Raw genomic sequence first — 13,924 nt, 5'->3', positions numbered from 1 at the left:
GTGCCAACTAACTGAGCCACCCAGATGCTTATTATTTGTTAGAAATTCTCCTCTGAAATTGTGTTAAGATTTTATTTTAAATGAAAGTGGTGGACTGATTTTAACAATTTATAATCAAGCCTTAAACTTTCTGGTTTAGCCTGGGAAGAATTTGTATTTGCTTCAATTGTATTAGTACAGTCATGCGTTACTTGACCCCAGATACATTGAACAATTTGTCATTAGGCGATTTCATTGTTGAGCAAACATCATGTAGTGCATTTACACAAATCTAGATGGTGTAGCCTACTCCACACCATGGCTATTGCTCCAAGGCTACAACCCTGTACAGCATGTCACTGTATTGAATACTGTAGGCAGTTGTGATGCATCATGCTATAACATAACGGCCATCTCGTTACTAGGCAATGGCAATTTTTCAGCTCCATTGTAATCTTAGGGACCACTGTTACACATTTGGTTCATTGTTGACCAAAACATCATTAGGCAGGACGACTCCATTTCATTTCCTGGGTCTGTTTATCTATCAGGTTTGAAACTCAGTGGAAATTTTACAAAGGCTAGCCTGTGTGTTTAATGGAAATTGACAAATTTGGTATAGTAAAAATGAAGAACTGGGTGTTTTGGATCCAGCGACACACAGCTTCAGTATGACCATGTCCGTGCCTTTATTTCCTTACTAGAGGCTCAATGCACAAAACACATGCATGGGTAGGATCCCTAGGCCTGGCCAGAAATTAGGGCTGATCATGTGGGGCAATCAGGGGCCCCCCTGCTGGCACCCACCTTGGCTGGCCTGGGGGCAGGTCCTGCATTGAGCATCTGCTCCCTGGTGGTCAGTGTTTGTCATAGTGACTGGTCGTTCTGCCGTTTGGTCGATTTGCATATTAGGCTTTTATTATATAGAATAGGATAATACAGGCAACTTTTATACACTTACCTCAGAAGTCCACTCTAGTTCCATGATGGGCTGGACTCAGAACAGCACCTTGTCTGTCTACAGGACTCAGACCAGGCCATAAAGCTACATTTGAGTTTATCCTTCATTATCTTTGCCTTTGAAGAACTTGTTTTGTGTTCTGTCTTCTAGATTTGTAAAGATTAGAACAGGAAATGCTTGTGAGATCAGAACTAGGTTTAAATTGCCCAGCTGACTCATTTATTAGCTATGTGACTTGAATTTCTGGTTCCTCATGTGTATGGGTCCTTACTATGTTGCATGATAGTTGAGGTGGTTAACCACTTTAAGACAGGAAAGTTTAACATTAAGCCTAATCATCTATGGGCAACTTTTGAATGACTTGCTAAGATAATACATTCCAAAAGTGGATGATGATTTTGGTAGTCCTCTATTTCTGAAAGCATTCTAGTTGACTGCAGTGGCCACTCTGAAGACAGAAAGCTGTATTTGGAAGGAAGTTCTCCCTTTGGAGATTCTAAAACTTCAATGAAACAAGCAAAACATAAAATCATTGGTGACCAAGTATTTATTGAGACAAAGAATACAAATTGGTGGCATACAAATTGTTAAAAATAGAATGCTGTATTTATTTATAGGCCAGGCCATCAGGTATTTGTGGGTCAAGCCCTACTATAATGGCTGCAAGGATATATACAGTTTGAAATGACAAACTTCACCCAGTCAAGTACTAGTACATGAAAAAATTTCAAACTTTGGTATGGGAGGTGGGGAATGGCAAGTAATTGAAATGATACTTGTCAGATTTTAGGAATACTGTTATTTAGAAATATTCTTCAAAAGAAACAAGAGCCTGGGACAGATGCAGAATGAAAATATTTAATGCCCCCAATTCCTCTCAAAAAGCCCTTTATTCCCAAGTAACAAATTAATTTCCAACTCCTACCTTCTTTTTGCTGGAAATATTTATGCATTAGTGAAACACAAGGAACATCTTTCTTACAGAGTTAAAATATTTTACTACCATTTGAAACAAAAAACACTGAAGATGCATTTTTATAATTCAGATAAAGTGGCCCTCTAATATAATACATTTCCCCCCAATCCTACATATTTGGGTAAAACTAGAAGGTAAATGTTTAGGTAGAAAGAAGTAACTTCTGAACCAGTCCTATTCAAGTATCAGTTGGGCAATATTTTAAAGGCTTACTTTAAGAAGTGTTGGCTTTATTTCTGTGGTCACAGATTAATCTAAAAACAAGGCTTGCCATCACTCACACATACCTACTCTAGGCCCAGGGTGAATATTAGTGTCAGACTTTCCCAAGATGGAACTAGACACTCAAGTTACCTTTGGTAATGAGTACTGAGATTTCCTAGAGGCCTGTGGTTTTTAGGGGACATTCATAGAAAGTGTGTTCTCGCTCAGCTCGACTCCTATTTTTTGTTTCATTATTTGTTTATGTTACAAAAGTGATGAATAATGTTTGTACTATGAAGATAACTTTCTGCCTTTAGGCTAGAGCTTCAGCATGAGAATTATACTTTGACACAGAAAAATCAGCATTTCTATAAGACATACACTAAATAAACAGAAAATACTGAAAAGAGGGATTCTCCACTCTTCACTCCAAGAGAAAAAATGGCTCCTCCATCCTCCCCGTTTTGTCACTTTCTCAATTATTTGGGAATCAAAATCTTTTCCTTAGGGCTGAATTCATACATAGAGTTGGATTTTTTTGTTTGTTATAAAAGCAGACAAAATAATACTATATAGTTATACAGTATAACTTGAATCCTGAGATGGATCTAAATGAATCTACACATATGTACAGTGTTTTAAGTATAACAAACCAGACTACTTATTTGCTCTGTTTTACTATATAAATAAAAATAGCCTAGGTGGTAAACCATCCAATACCTGAGAGGAAATGATACATTAAAGGTAAATTCCAGAATTACATGACTGAAGGGCATTTCAACTTGAATTTCAATCAGTACCAAAAATATGTGTGTGTGTGTGTGTGTGTGTGTGTGTGTACGTGTGTACACACAGTGGTAAGTTTACGTAACATTTCCTAATTTCTAGTCTAATAAAATTTTAGTTTTATTACTTTTTATTGTGAAGGGCCATAACAACTTCCCAGAGGTTACAAGTGAATGAACTGTTTAATACTATGATACACTTAACTGACAGGCTATCTGTGATGATGTATTTAATATAACTTATTTTAAAAAACATGGTTTATGCAGTTTTACAAAGGGTATTAAGGACACTGTTAAGGTTTCTATAGCCATTAAATGTGAATATTTTCAGTTTTAAATATCAAAGAAAAACCCACTTTAAAAATTGATACAGTGATAGACGTGTCTTCCATTTGCTAATAAAATTAACACCAAAAATAAAGCATAGAATGACCCTTTAACACCAAAAATAAAGCGTAGAATCTATTTATGAACTTGTCCGATACAGTTTAGTGTTTTGTTTTTTGAAGATTATCAGAGTTGGAGAAATGTCTAAGAAACAAAACTTTTAGTTCAGGTATATCTCAACACAGCTAACTGGATCATCTAACAAAAGCAACCACACACTTGAAACAACTTTGCTTCAATAGGAAAATAAATTTAAATAGCAATGCACAGTGTTACTTAGCTTAACTTTTCCTTCAAAACATCATCCATGGCAGGCCCAAAATACAAGCTTTTGGCTCACACAACCAAAGAACTTAGAATTACGTCTGGAAATGCTCCTCTTCCTTGTTTTAGAACAGTCCATATGGGGAAATTGCTAATATTTCACAGGTTACCAGTATTTAATCATGAAATACTCAGATTATTTAACTTGATGTTTCAAAAGTTATGGAACTATATAAAATTTAGAAGAAAACTAGTGTGTAGATATCTTGTGTGTAGAGAGAGGTTATATTCAGAACACTGAAAAGCACTAATACTTCATGCTGCACACATACTGGGAATATTGTTTTACAGTAAATATGCAACAATTTGATGGAAGTAATTCCCCTCCCCCATATTTATAGTTTGATTTGGAGCACTGAAAATACTTGCACATGAATTTTAAGTTAAATTTACAATGAAAAATTACCCCCCCCCATTGAAAGCAATCATTAACTTAGCTTCTTTTTAAAAAAATGTTAATATAGCAATGACAATACTTTTTCATCATCATGCAAAACTCTGCCCCCAAATACATGTTGAAGCATTAACAATAGTTGTAAAGTTACATCATTCCCACAGTAAACTGCAGTGCAGATTTTAAAACTTTAGGTAAGGGATCTGCTAGGCCTGCCTCACTTGCCCCTTTCTCTTGCAGCGAACTCACCACCTCACCACCTCCTGGGATGGGAGATAAGTGGATTATCAAACTTGTGTTCCCATTCTCCCCAAAAAGCGAAGACGACAATTTTCCCAAGAAGTGTTAACTAAAAGATGAATAATGTGTTTATAAAACACAACTGGACATTTTCCATCATTTTGGGATAAACCAAAATAAATTCTTAAAGTTTCATTTAGAGATTTCAAAGCTGAAAATGCTTTCAGCAAATTCTAATGCCTTAGATCTTAGTATATTTTGTCCATTGTTGATTATGAAACCACTTGACTTCTTTTTTATCTAAAATTTTAACACTAGAATTCAAACAGGTTTTTCTTCTGGAAAAGTTCTTTGGCATTCAAGTAAAATCAATACTTTCAGAATAGTCACCTGTATCACACTGGAGTGACTGCTTTAATTTCTAAATCATCAATTAACGTAACCCAGGGATACTGATGGCCTCGATACATAATATAGTCTTGTCATCATTCCAGAACGGGTGGAATTCAGGGCTTTGGGGGCATCATCTGACCCCATTTCTTTTTACCACAATGGTCCCTGCTACAATGTCATAGGCTGTTCGATTATGCTGAAAAAACAGCAGTGTGATGAAAGCAGGGAAAAAAGAAGCAATAGAAAAATTCTTGATCAATGCTCGTATAGTGGACCTAAAAATAAAGGAAGTAAAAAATATCAGATAATTTGTATACACCACATATAGATGAATATCTTCCTATCAAGTCCAAAGTATGTATTTAAAACATTCATAATTGAGAGAAATTTTACCTTTGATATCTAAGTTATTTTCAAGTATCCTATCAAACAAACTCAGCTAGTTCTAAAGACTTCATCAACATAAAAGACTAGAACTTTCACATGAAAAGCAGTAATGTCTTACAATGTGAACTAGTTTATAGTATTTTGCCAGAAGAAAACTACTTGCCTTTTTTAAAAAAATATATATTTTATTGATGTTTTTACAGAGAGGAAGGGAGAGGGATAGAGAGTTAGAAACATCTATGAGAGAGAAACATTGATCAGCTGCCTCCTGCACACTCTCTACTGGGGATGTGCCCGCAACCAAGGTACATGCCCTTGACCGGAATCGAACCTGGGACCCTTTAGTTCGCAGGCCGACGCTCTATCCACTGAGCCAAACTGGTTAGGGCCTTGCCTTTTCTATAGTCATCCATTCCTGTGTTTCTGTATCTTCTAAACTGAGTATGCTTATTGCAGCCTCATTTTCTATCTTTTATGAAGCACTAACATTTTAAATTACTGTGTATTTTTTATCAGCTTTTTGTGGGATCCTGTGATTTAAAAAAGCTTTAAAAGGCTTTCAACAATAGCTTAGAATGGAGACTTATCCTACTAATGTTAGGTTTCTGCCTCAAAGGCTACAGAAAAGCACAGTGGCTAAGAGTGGGCTCTAGATCCAGACTAGCAATTAGATCCACTTTCTAGCAATCACAAGTTGTATTCCACATCTGTAAAAGGGGTAAGAGTACATATAGTACCTATCTTGTAAGCTTGTTAGGATTTAATTAGTTAATACATATGCACTGTTTTTAAGTTTATGCTCAATAAATATTAGCCATTACTGACATTAACAGTAGGATTATTATAAACACAAAATTATAAGGAATTTTGAGTATGTCAGCAAAAGTAAGTTTCTAGAGTTTTGTTCATATTTCCTTTTTATTTTTTATTTTTAAATATATTTTATTGATTTTTCACAGGAAGGGAGAGAGGTAGAAAGTTAGAAACATCGATGAGAGAGAAACATCGATCAGCTGCCTCCTGCACATCTCCCACTGGGGATGTGCCCACAACCCAGGTACATGCCCTTGACCGGAATCGAACCTGGGACCTTTCAGTCCACAGGCTGACGCTCTATCCACTGAGCCAAACCGGTTTCGGCCCGTATTTCCTTTTTATTAACAATCCAGCTCTGAATCATTCTGGCAGCAGTTCCAACCAGTATCTTGTTCTGCTCAAATGATTACCACCTACTCCCCTCCACAACTTCTATTATCACTATTTGTACCTTGCCCTAGAGCAGTGGTTCACAACCTTCCTAATGCTGTGACCCTTTAATACAGTTCCTCATGTTGTGGTGACCCCCAACCATAACATTATTTTTGTTGCTACTTCATAACTGTAATTTTGCTACTGTTATGAATCATAATGTAAATATCTGATATGCTGTATGTGTTTTCCGATGGTTGCGACCCACAGGTTGAGAACCGCTGCCCTAGAGGCAGATGCTAACAGCCTCTTGGGAGTATTACAAGCAGGTTGCATGTACAGTTCCCAAAACTCTTACTGCCTATTCTAATGGGATGATGACAGGTATTACCAAACGGAGACTGAAGACAGATCAGTAACTGACCCATTCATTATCCAAAGGTCTAGCCCAGTGGTCGGCAAACTGCGGCTCGCGAGCCACATGCGGCTCTTCGGCCCCTTGAGTGTGGCTCTTCCACAAAACACCGACCTCTGCGCATGGGCCACAAAGTTTCAATTGCATTGTACGTGCGCGCCCGCACGTGGTATTTTGTGGAAGAGCCACACTCGGGCCAAAGAGCTGCATGTGGCTCGGAAGCCGCTGTTTGCAGACCACTGGGCTAGAGTAGAGAATTAAAAAACTAGGCATGGAGCACTGCATAGATAGCATCGACACCCAAATCATCCTTTCCTTACTGTAACTTAAATTTCATAAAACGATTCTCTTGAAAATATATACTGAAGAAGGGTCTACAATAGGGGTGGGCAAACTTTTTGACTCGAGGGCCACAATGGGTTCTTAAACTGGGCCGGAGGGCCGGAACAAAAGCATGGATGGAGTGTTTGTGTGAACTAATATAAATTCAAAGTAAACATCATTACATAAAAGGGTACGGTCTTTTTTTATTTTAGTTTTATTCATTTCAAGCGGGCCGGATCCGGCCCACTGGCCGTAGTTTGCCCACGGCTGGTCTACAATCATATAATTGAAAAACACTCAAACTCTTGTTATAAACTTAATAAACGTAAGCCCATTTATTACAGTATGCCATGAAGAAAAAATACCATCTTAAAAATACTATATTAAATGGTATAACTTATGAACTGTATTGATTACTTAAAAATTTATCATTTTTATAAGTATCTAGTAGATTAAGATAAGAACTTACGTTGTAATGCTAACATTTGAGGAAGGAATCACTAAAACCCGACTTGGTGCAATAAGCACTGATGTGTCACATGTCACAACTCGAAGCCCCAGCAGGAACTTCCCTGGGGTAGCTCCGCCTGCTCCCCAAATGCAAATTATCTAAGGAAAGAAGGATAATTTAAAAATAATTGACTAGCTCAGCCATACCAATTTTAATTTTTTTCAAACTGATTTTAGAGAAAGAAGAGGGGAGGGAGAGAAACACTGATTTGTTGTTCCACTTACTCATGCATTCATTGGTTGTTTCCTGTATATGCCCTGTCTGGGGATTGAACCCACAACCTTGGCATACTGGGAGGACCCTCTAACCAACTGAAGTACCTGGCTAGGGCTCAACCACACCAATTTTAAGGTTAAGCTTTCCTGCCATGTTATTCATGTTTTAAAAATTTCAAGTTGGAGGAATTTCACAGAATACGCAAAGGTTAACCTTTTAATGTGTATTACTGAAGATATAAGAGATCATTTTCAATACTACCAGTTGTCTACTATAATATTTCTCTATGATCCAGTTGTTTCTATGGAAAAATACATCTCAATTTCCACAACCAATTTATAAATATATCTTTGGACCATGAGACTAAAATATATTACAACGAAATTATAAAATGTCTCCACTCAGAAAGTTTTAAAAATAAATTTATTTCTTAATCCTCACTCAATGATATATTTTAGTGATTTGGGAGAGAGGAGAGAGAGAGAAAGAGAGAGATGGTTGCCTCCCGTACGCACCCATACTAGGGACCTGAACTCGAAACCTAGGTATGTGCCCTGACCAAGAATCAAACTGGCAACCTTTCTGTGCATGGGACGATGCTCCAACCAACTGAGCCACACTGGTGCCCAGGGCAGAAAGGTTTTTTTAACTTGAGAAGTTTTATGTTAAAGAAAATTTGAAAAAAAGTAGACATTTGACAAATACACGATTAACTAAATTTCCACTGGTTTTGGGTTGATAAACTAAAATTAGACAGTTAAATATTTGCTGAAGTCAGTAGCTTACCTCATAGAAACAAACTAGTAATCTGTATATAAGAGCCACAACCATCATTTTCTGCAAGTCTTCCATTGATGTGTCTTCATCTATTTCTTCTATTATATAATGCATAGCAAACTTAGAGATATCCCTACACAAAATAATAGTGTTGGGTTATAAAGAATTATCAGAGCAGTTGCATTGATTTTTCTCCCCATTAGTGTTAGTCACAGACTTTATTTCAAATTCTAAACTAATCTTTAGGTGTTTCACAAAACAGCTTATTCAACAAATAGGCAGCACTATCATGAGCAGGCAGTGTACTAGCCCTGGTGAGTGAATTCACCATGGTCTCTGCTTTCATGGGACTCTAACCAAGCAGGGAGGGTAGGACAATAAGTGATAATAAAGTGAGATGAAGACTTGCGATAGGAAATTACAGTGTACTATGAAAACATACCAGGCACATTTAACTTGTGAAGCTCTCCAGAAGTGACATTTAAGCTGAGATCTGAAGGATGAAGAGAAGTTAGCCAGACTGAGGGAGAAGTTTCAGAGAGAGGGACTAACAAAGGGAGAAAACCTTGAAGCAAGAGTGATGGGAGCTATAAGCAGTTTGATGTGACTCAAATCTTAAGTATGAGTGGTAACAATGATTAAGAAATAAGGGCATCTTACTTAAAGTTAAACCATATGAAAAAAAACTTTACCTGATGGCAATGAGGAACCACTGAAGGAAGGATTTTAAGGCAGGAAAGGAGCAGAATCAATTTATGATCTCTTTGGTTTTATATCAGAGACTGGATTAAGATAAAACAGGAGACAAGGCTGAGATACCAGTTAGAAAACTTCTGCCATAATCCAGGCAAGGCATGACAGTAACTGGACTAGGGAAAAGCAATGATGATAAAAAATGGTCTGGGTTGAAGGCTATTCAGGAGATTCAACAGAAAGGAGTTGGTATTTGGATATGTAGAGGGAAGGAGAGGAAGAGAGAGAAGGAACCACAGTTAACACTCAGATTCCTGGAAAGAGCCCTGAAATCTGACTACAAGGGTTTGTATCTTGATTCTGTCACTTATTATTACCTTTGTAACTTAGTAAATTCTGGGCTTAACTTCTTGTAAACCCAAATTTCAATCTCTATAAAATGGAGGTATTAAGCTCTGTGGTTCATATGGTGGTAAGATTAAGAAAGAAACCCTATAAAGAGGTGAGCTCAAAAGAAAGTTGTTCTTTGGGAAGGGGGAGGTGAGAAGACACTGAGGTCAGAGCAGTTTTTAGAGCATTAAAGGGGTAAGAACGCTGGCCTTGGGACCTAACGACTCAGTGAGGGGTCCCTTCACCTTGTCATAGAGGGGCTTTGCGAGAAGACTAAAGTTGGGAACCCAGAAGCCAAAGTACCCAGCAAGCCCAATAAAGGAGATATTTTTTGTCTAGAGGAGGGGACATTCATGGAGGAGACAGGCATTTAGTCTAAGGCTCTGAAGAAAAAAAAGAGGTGAGTTCAGTGCCTAATATGTTCAGTGCCTAATATGTAGAGAGTACTTAGTGAGTAATGATTACTATGATTATTAATGTGAGGGGAGGATCATTCAAACAAATGGCTTACTTTTCAGTTCACTTGGGGACTTTCCTGATAGTATAAGCAATCCCATTTGGAAATGCCATCTAGCTGATTATTAATAGTTCACCTACCAAAACCTCTTTATGCATAGTAAGAGGGAAACGAGTTCTGCCTAAGAAAATAGCTGAATAAAATCAAGCCAGGCTTGGGGCTCCTTTTACCTACTTTTGATAGGTGAGATTCCCACAGATCTGGCAGAATTTATTGTGTTATTCTCTTTTTTGTAGTTATTTCTTAAAACTAACAAGAAAAAAATCTCACAAAGCTCCTATAAAGAAATCATGACACTGGCAAACCAATTATCCATACAGTCACATGCAGGCATAAAAAGAACTTAACAAAATGAGATCTCTAGATAGGTTTTAATAAACCTTCCTGCAAATAGTCTTAACTTACTTTATTCCACTGAGGTGCATAATGCTTAAGACAATAGTTGCTTTTATAAAGAAGAGAATGAAGAAATCCACCATCTCTGCCATAAATCTGTGGGCCAAGGATGGAATAACATACTCTCTGCCTGTTAAAAAAAAAGAAAAAGAAAAGAAAAGTTAGGAAAACTAATAATTTCACAAGCCTTGGGACCCAACCTAGGTAAACAAATGGGGAATGTAAAGTCAAGGTACAACTTACTAATAAAAAAAAATCCTTGCAACAAGCACTAGCATTGGCGCCACTGAAAGTACATTTTATTAAAATATAGCATACTCCACTATTTATGAAGAATTAACGTTTGCTTTTACCTCTGTTTAAAAAGTGATTTCACAGATAAATTTAATTACTTAGGGTACTCCATGAATTTCACTAGGGACTCAAATGAGAATCCAGGTGATCACAGCCTATGACACAAAACCAATGTTATGCATAGAAAATTAGTACAAAGTAAATCCCTGTGTTATCTCTTATTCATTTAGTTTGTCTTGCTTTCTATGTAATAAATCAATCTGTCATACTAAATTCTGAATGGGATCAAATTCAGAAACTTATTCTAATCCCATATATATGTAAGCTGAATAAACAGACACTAAATGAAAAACTATAACTAATGCAAAATATTCTAATTCTCATACAGACATAAACAGACAACATAAAGATCACTCAGCTAGGCCCAAAGGTTCATAACTCCATTTGTATTTACATAAATCTCCTTTTCTATCCATCAGTTCCACTGAACCTAATATAAGACATAGAATTGTTATTTCTGTAGTATATATTCTATAATAAATCCACGCCTGGTTATTTCCAGCATTGCCGTCAACTCCCTAACCCCCACCCCCACGTAGGTTTGCCATCTGAGAATTCAGCTGTGAATCTCATTCTCCAGAGCGTGGAAACCAAGAGGATAATTTAAGGAGCAGAAATTCCTTTGCACGCGTTAAGGAGTACGGGCATCGATTCGGAGTGCCGGGCCTAAAGGAAAAGAAACGGTACAGCCCTCCGTGCACTTCGGGCATCTAAGGCTGGGGCACCGGCAGCCGGCGCGTGGGGAGGAGCATCCCTCAGAGGAGCATCCCTCAGAGGAGCATCCCTCAGAGGAGCATCCCTCAGAGGAGCATCCCTCAGAGGAGCATCCCTCAGAGGAGCATCCCTCAGAGGAGCATCCCTCAGAGGAGCATCCCTCAGAGGAGCATCCCTCAGAGGAGCATCCCTCAGAGGAGCATCCCTCAGAGGAGCATCCCTCAGAGGAGCATCCCTCAGAGGAGCATCCCTCAGAGGAGCACAGCAGCTACGCGTGTAAAACCGACCCTGCACCGCCGCCCCGGCAGAGCCCCGCCGCCCCGCCGCCCAGGCAGAGCCCCGCAGCCCAGGCAGAGCCCCGCCGCCCCGGCAGAGCCCCGCAGCCCAGGCAGAGCCCCGCCGCCCAGGCAGAGCCCCGCAGCCCCGGCAGAGCCCCGCCGCCCAGGCAGAGCCCCGCAGCCCAGGCAGAGCCCCGCAGCCCAGGCAGAGCCCCGCCGCCCAGGCAGAGCCCCGCAGTCCCGCAGTCCCGGCAGAGCCCCGCCGCCCAGGCAGAGCCCCGCCGCCCAGGCAGAGCCCCGCCGCCCAGGCAGAGCCCCGCCGCCCAGGCAGAGCCCCGCAGTCCCGCAGTCCCGGCAGAGCCCCGCCGCCCAGGCAGAGCCCCGCAGTCCCGCAGTCCCGGCAGAGCCCCGCCGCCCAGGCAGAGCCCCGCCGCCCAGGCAGAGCCCCGCCGCCCAGGCAGAGCCCCGCAGTCCCGCAGTCCCGGCAGAGCCCCGCCGCCCAGGCAGAGCCCCGCAGTCCCGCAGCCCCGCCTCTCGCTCGCGCTGCTCACCTGCCTGGCGCCCGGTCTCGCTCGGGGTTCGAGAAGGGGCGGCGGACCCCGCCCTCGTTACTGGGGTGGCCCGGACAGCGGCCTGAACCTGAGGAGCCCGGGGCCCCAGGCCTGGGACTGGAGCAGGAGAGGCGCTGCCGGGAGCGGCCCCCCCGGGCCCCGGGGCCGCGGCGCTCAGGAAGTAGAAGGGGCTGTAGTAGCCCGGCGGCAGGGCCGGCGGCGCCCCGGCCTGGGGGGCGGCGCCCCCCGAGGGGTAGCTGGGCGCGGGCAGCTGCGGGCAGTAGGCTGGCAAGGCGGCCAGGCAGCTGTGCCAGGTGAGGTAGCCGCAGTAGGACTGCCACAGCCACTCGTGCACCTGCCGCGAGTACTCGCGGGCGCTCAGCCGCGCCGGCTTCTCCCGCGGCCCCGCACCCGGGTCGGCCGCCGCCTCCTCCGGCATCCCGGGCTCGCGCGGCGGCTCCGACTCCCCGGCGGCCGCCGCAGGGGGCGGGAGGGCCGCGGCGGGAGGCCGGCCCGGGGCCTGGGGCTCGGCTGGCGGCCCGTCCCGGGGGCGTGGGGCGGGGGCGGCGGCGGCAGGAGGGCCTCTCAGGGAAGGGACGGGTTCGCGGTCCCCGCCGCCGTCGCCCTGTCCCGGGGGGCGGCCTCGCGGCTGCTCCGGCCCCTCTGCCATCGCCTCAGCAGCACCCGCCGCTGTCTGGTTGCTGCGCCTCTACCTTCCCTGCTGGCCCCTCCCCAACCGCCCCGTCGCCACCGCAGCAGCCGAGGGCGTCAACAATCCGACACCGGAAGCGGAAACCCCGCCCCTCCGCAGCGTGGCCGGCGCGGGGGCGGGGCAAGGCGGGGCGGAGCGGGCGTGGGAGGGAGAGGGCGCTGGGGCTGCGGGCCAGGGCGCAGGCGGGGGCGCGCGTGGCTCTCCTCCTGAGTCCTCAGGGTGTAGATTTGGGGCCCACCAGCCGCCCCCCTCTAAGGCTTTAATGACGCCGGAGGCCGCTGCAGCTGGTCCCGGGGCGGGGGCTTGGCCGGCGGGGAGGGATGCTGACGCGGGAAGAGGGTTCCTAGAGAGCTCCCGGGGCCCGCGCCGCCTGTTCGGTCACCCGGCCCCGCCCGTCTCACTCCCCGGGCGCGGGGCTCATTGCTTATTTCCGCTCGAATTCATTCCAAATCGCCCTCGGCCATTTGCATGCCAGGTGATACGGGACGTATCCCGTCAGAAGGAATGAATAACCAAGTTAAACGAACATTTGTCCAGTTCGTTTGGCTCCGCTGCAGAGAGTCGCATTGTGAGAGAAGAGGGATCGTGCTGATTTAAGAGCTGGACTGTCCTTATTCTGGAACTAACCTTTTGAAATCTTACTTTCCACTGCTGTGGACAGAAGCCTACTGCTCCAGCAGAACGGCGCCTTTCCTCAAATCCAGTGTCCCCCACCTTGGGTGCCTTTCCTTTTATTTTCTGTTAAGGCAAGACCTTTCATATCGCAGGGCTTTGGAGCCTTCTCTGAGTATATTTGTATTTTAATACACTTTCCTATGTCCTCAAGTTGATTAAGTGATAGCAGTATGTGTGTGCGTT

General features: G+C 43.0%; 1 protein-coding gene across 1 annotated transcript; it reads right to left on the bottom strand.

Annotated features, from left to right (window-relative positions):
- Nucleotides 1–2,667: 2,667 nt before the first annotated feature.
- Nucleotides 2,668–13,024, bottom strand: FAM8A1 (family with sequence similarity 8 member A1; the record flags this gene model as incomplete). Its single annotated transcript, XM_081087732.1, has 5 exons — nucleotides 2,668–4,918; nucleotides 7,427–7,566; nucleotides 8,471–8,594; nucleotides 10,467–10,587; nucleotides 12,355–13,024. 5 exons carry the CDS (start codon nucleotides 13,022–13,024, stop codon nucleotides 4,774–4,776), a joined length of 1,200 nt encoding a protein of 399 aa, XP_080943858.1. The 3' UTR covers nucleotides 2,668–4,773.
- Between the last annotated feature and the right edge of the window lie 900 nt (nucleotides 13,025–13,924).

This window comes from Myotis nattereri (genome assembly GCF_964212035.1).
Source record: "Myotis nattereri genome assembly, chromosome: 3".
In the NCBI taxonomy this organism is placed as follows: domain Eukaryota; kingdom Metazoa; phylum Chordata; class Mammalia; order Chiroptera; family Vespertilionidae; genus Myotis; species Myotis nattereri.
The sequence above is the reverse complement of the archived record's forward strand: the minus strand, read 5'-3'. Positions and strand labels throughout refer to the sequence as shown.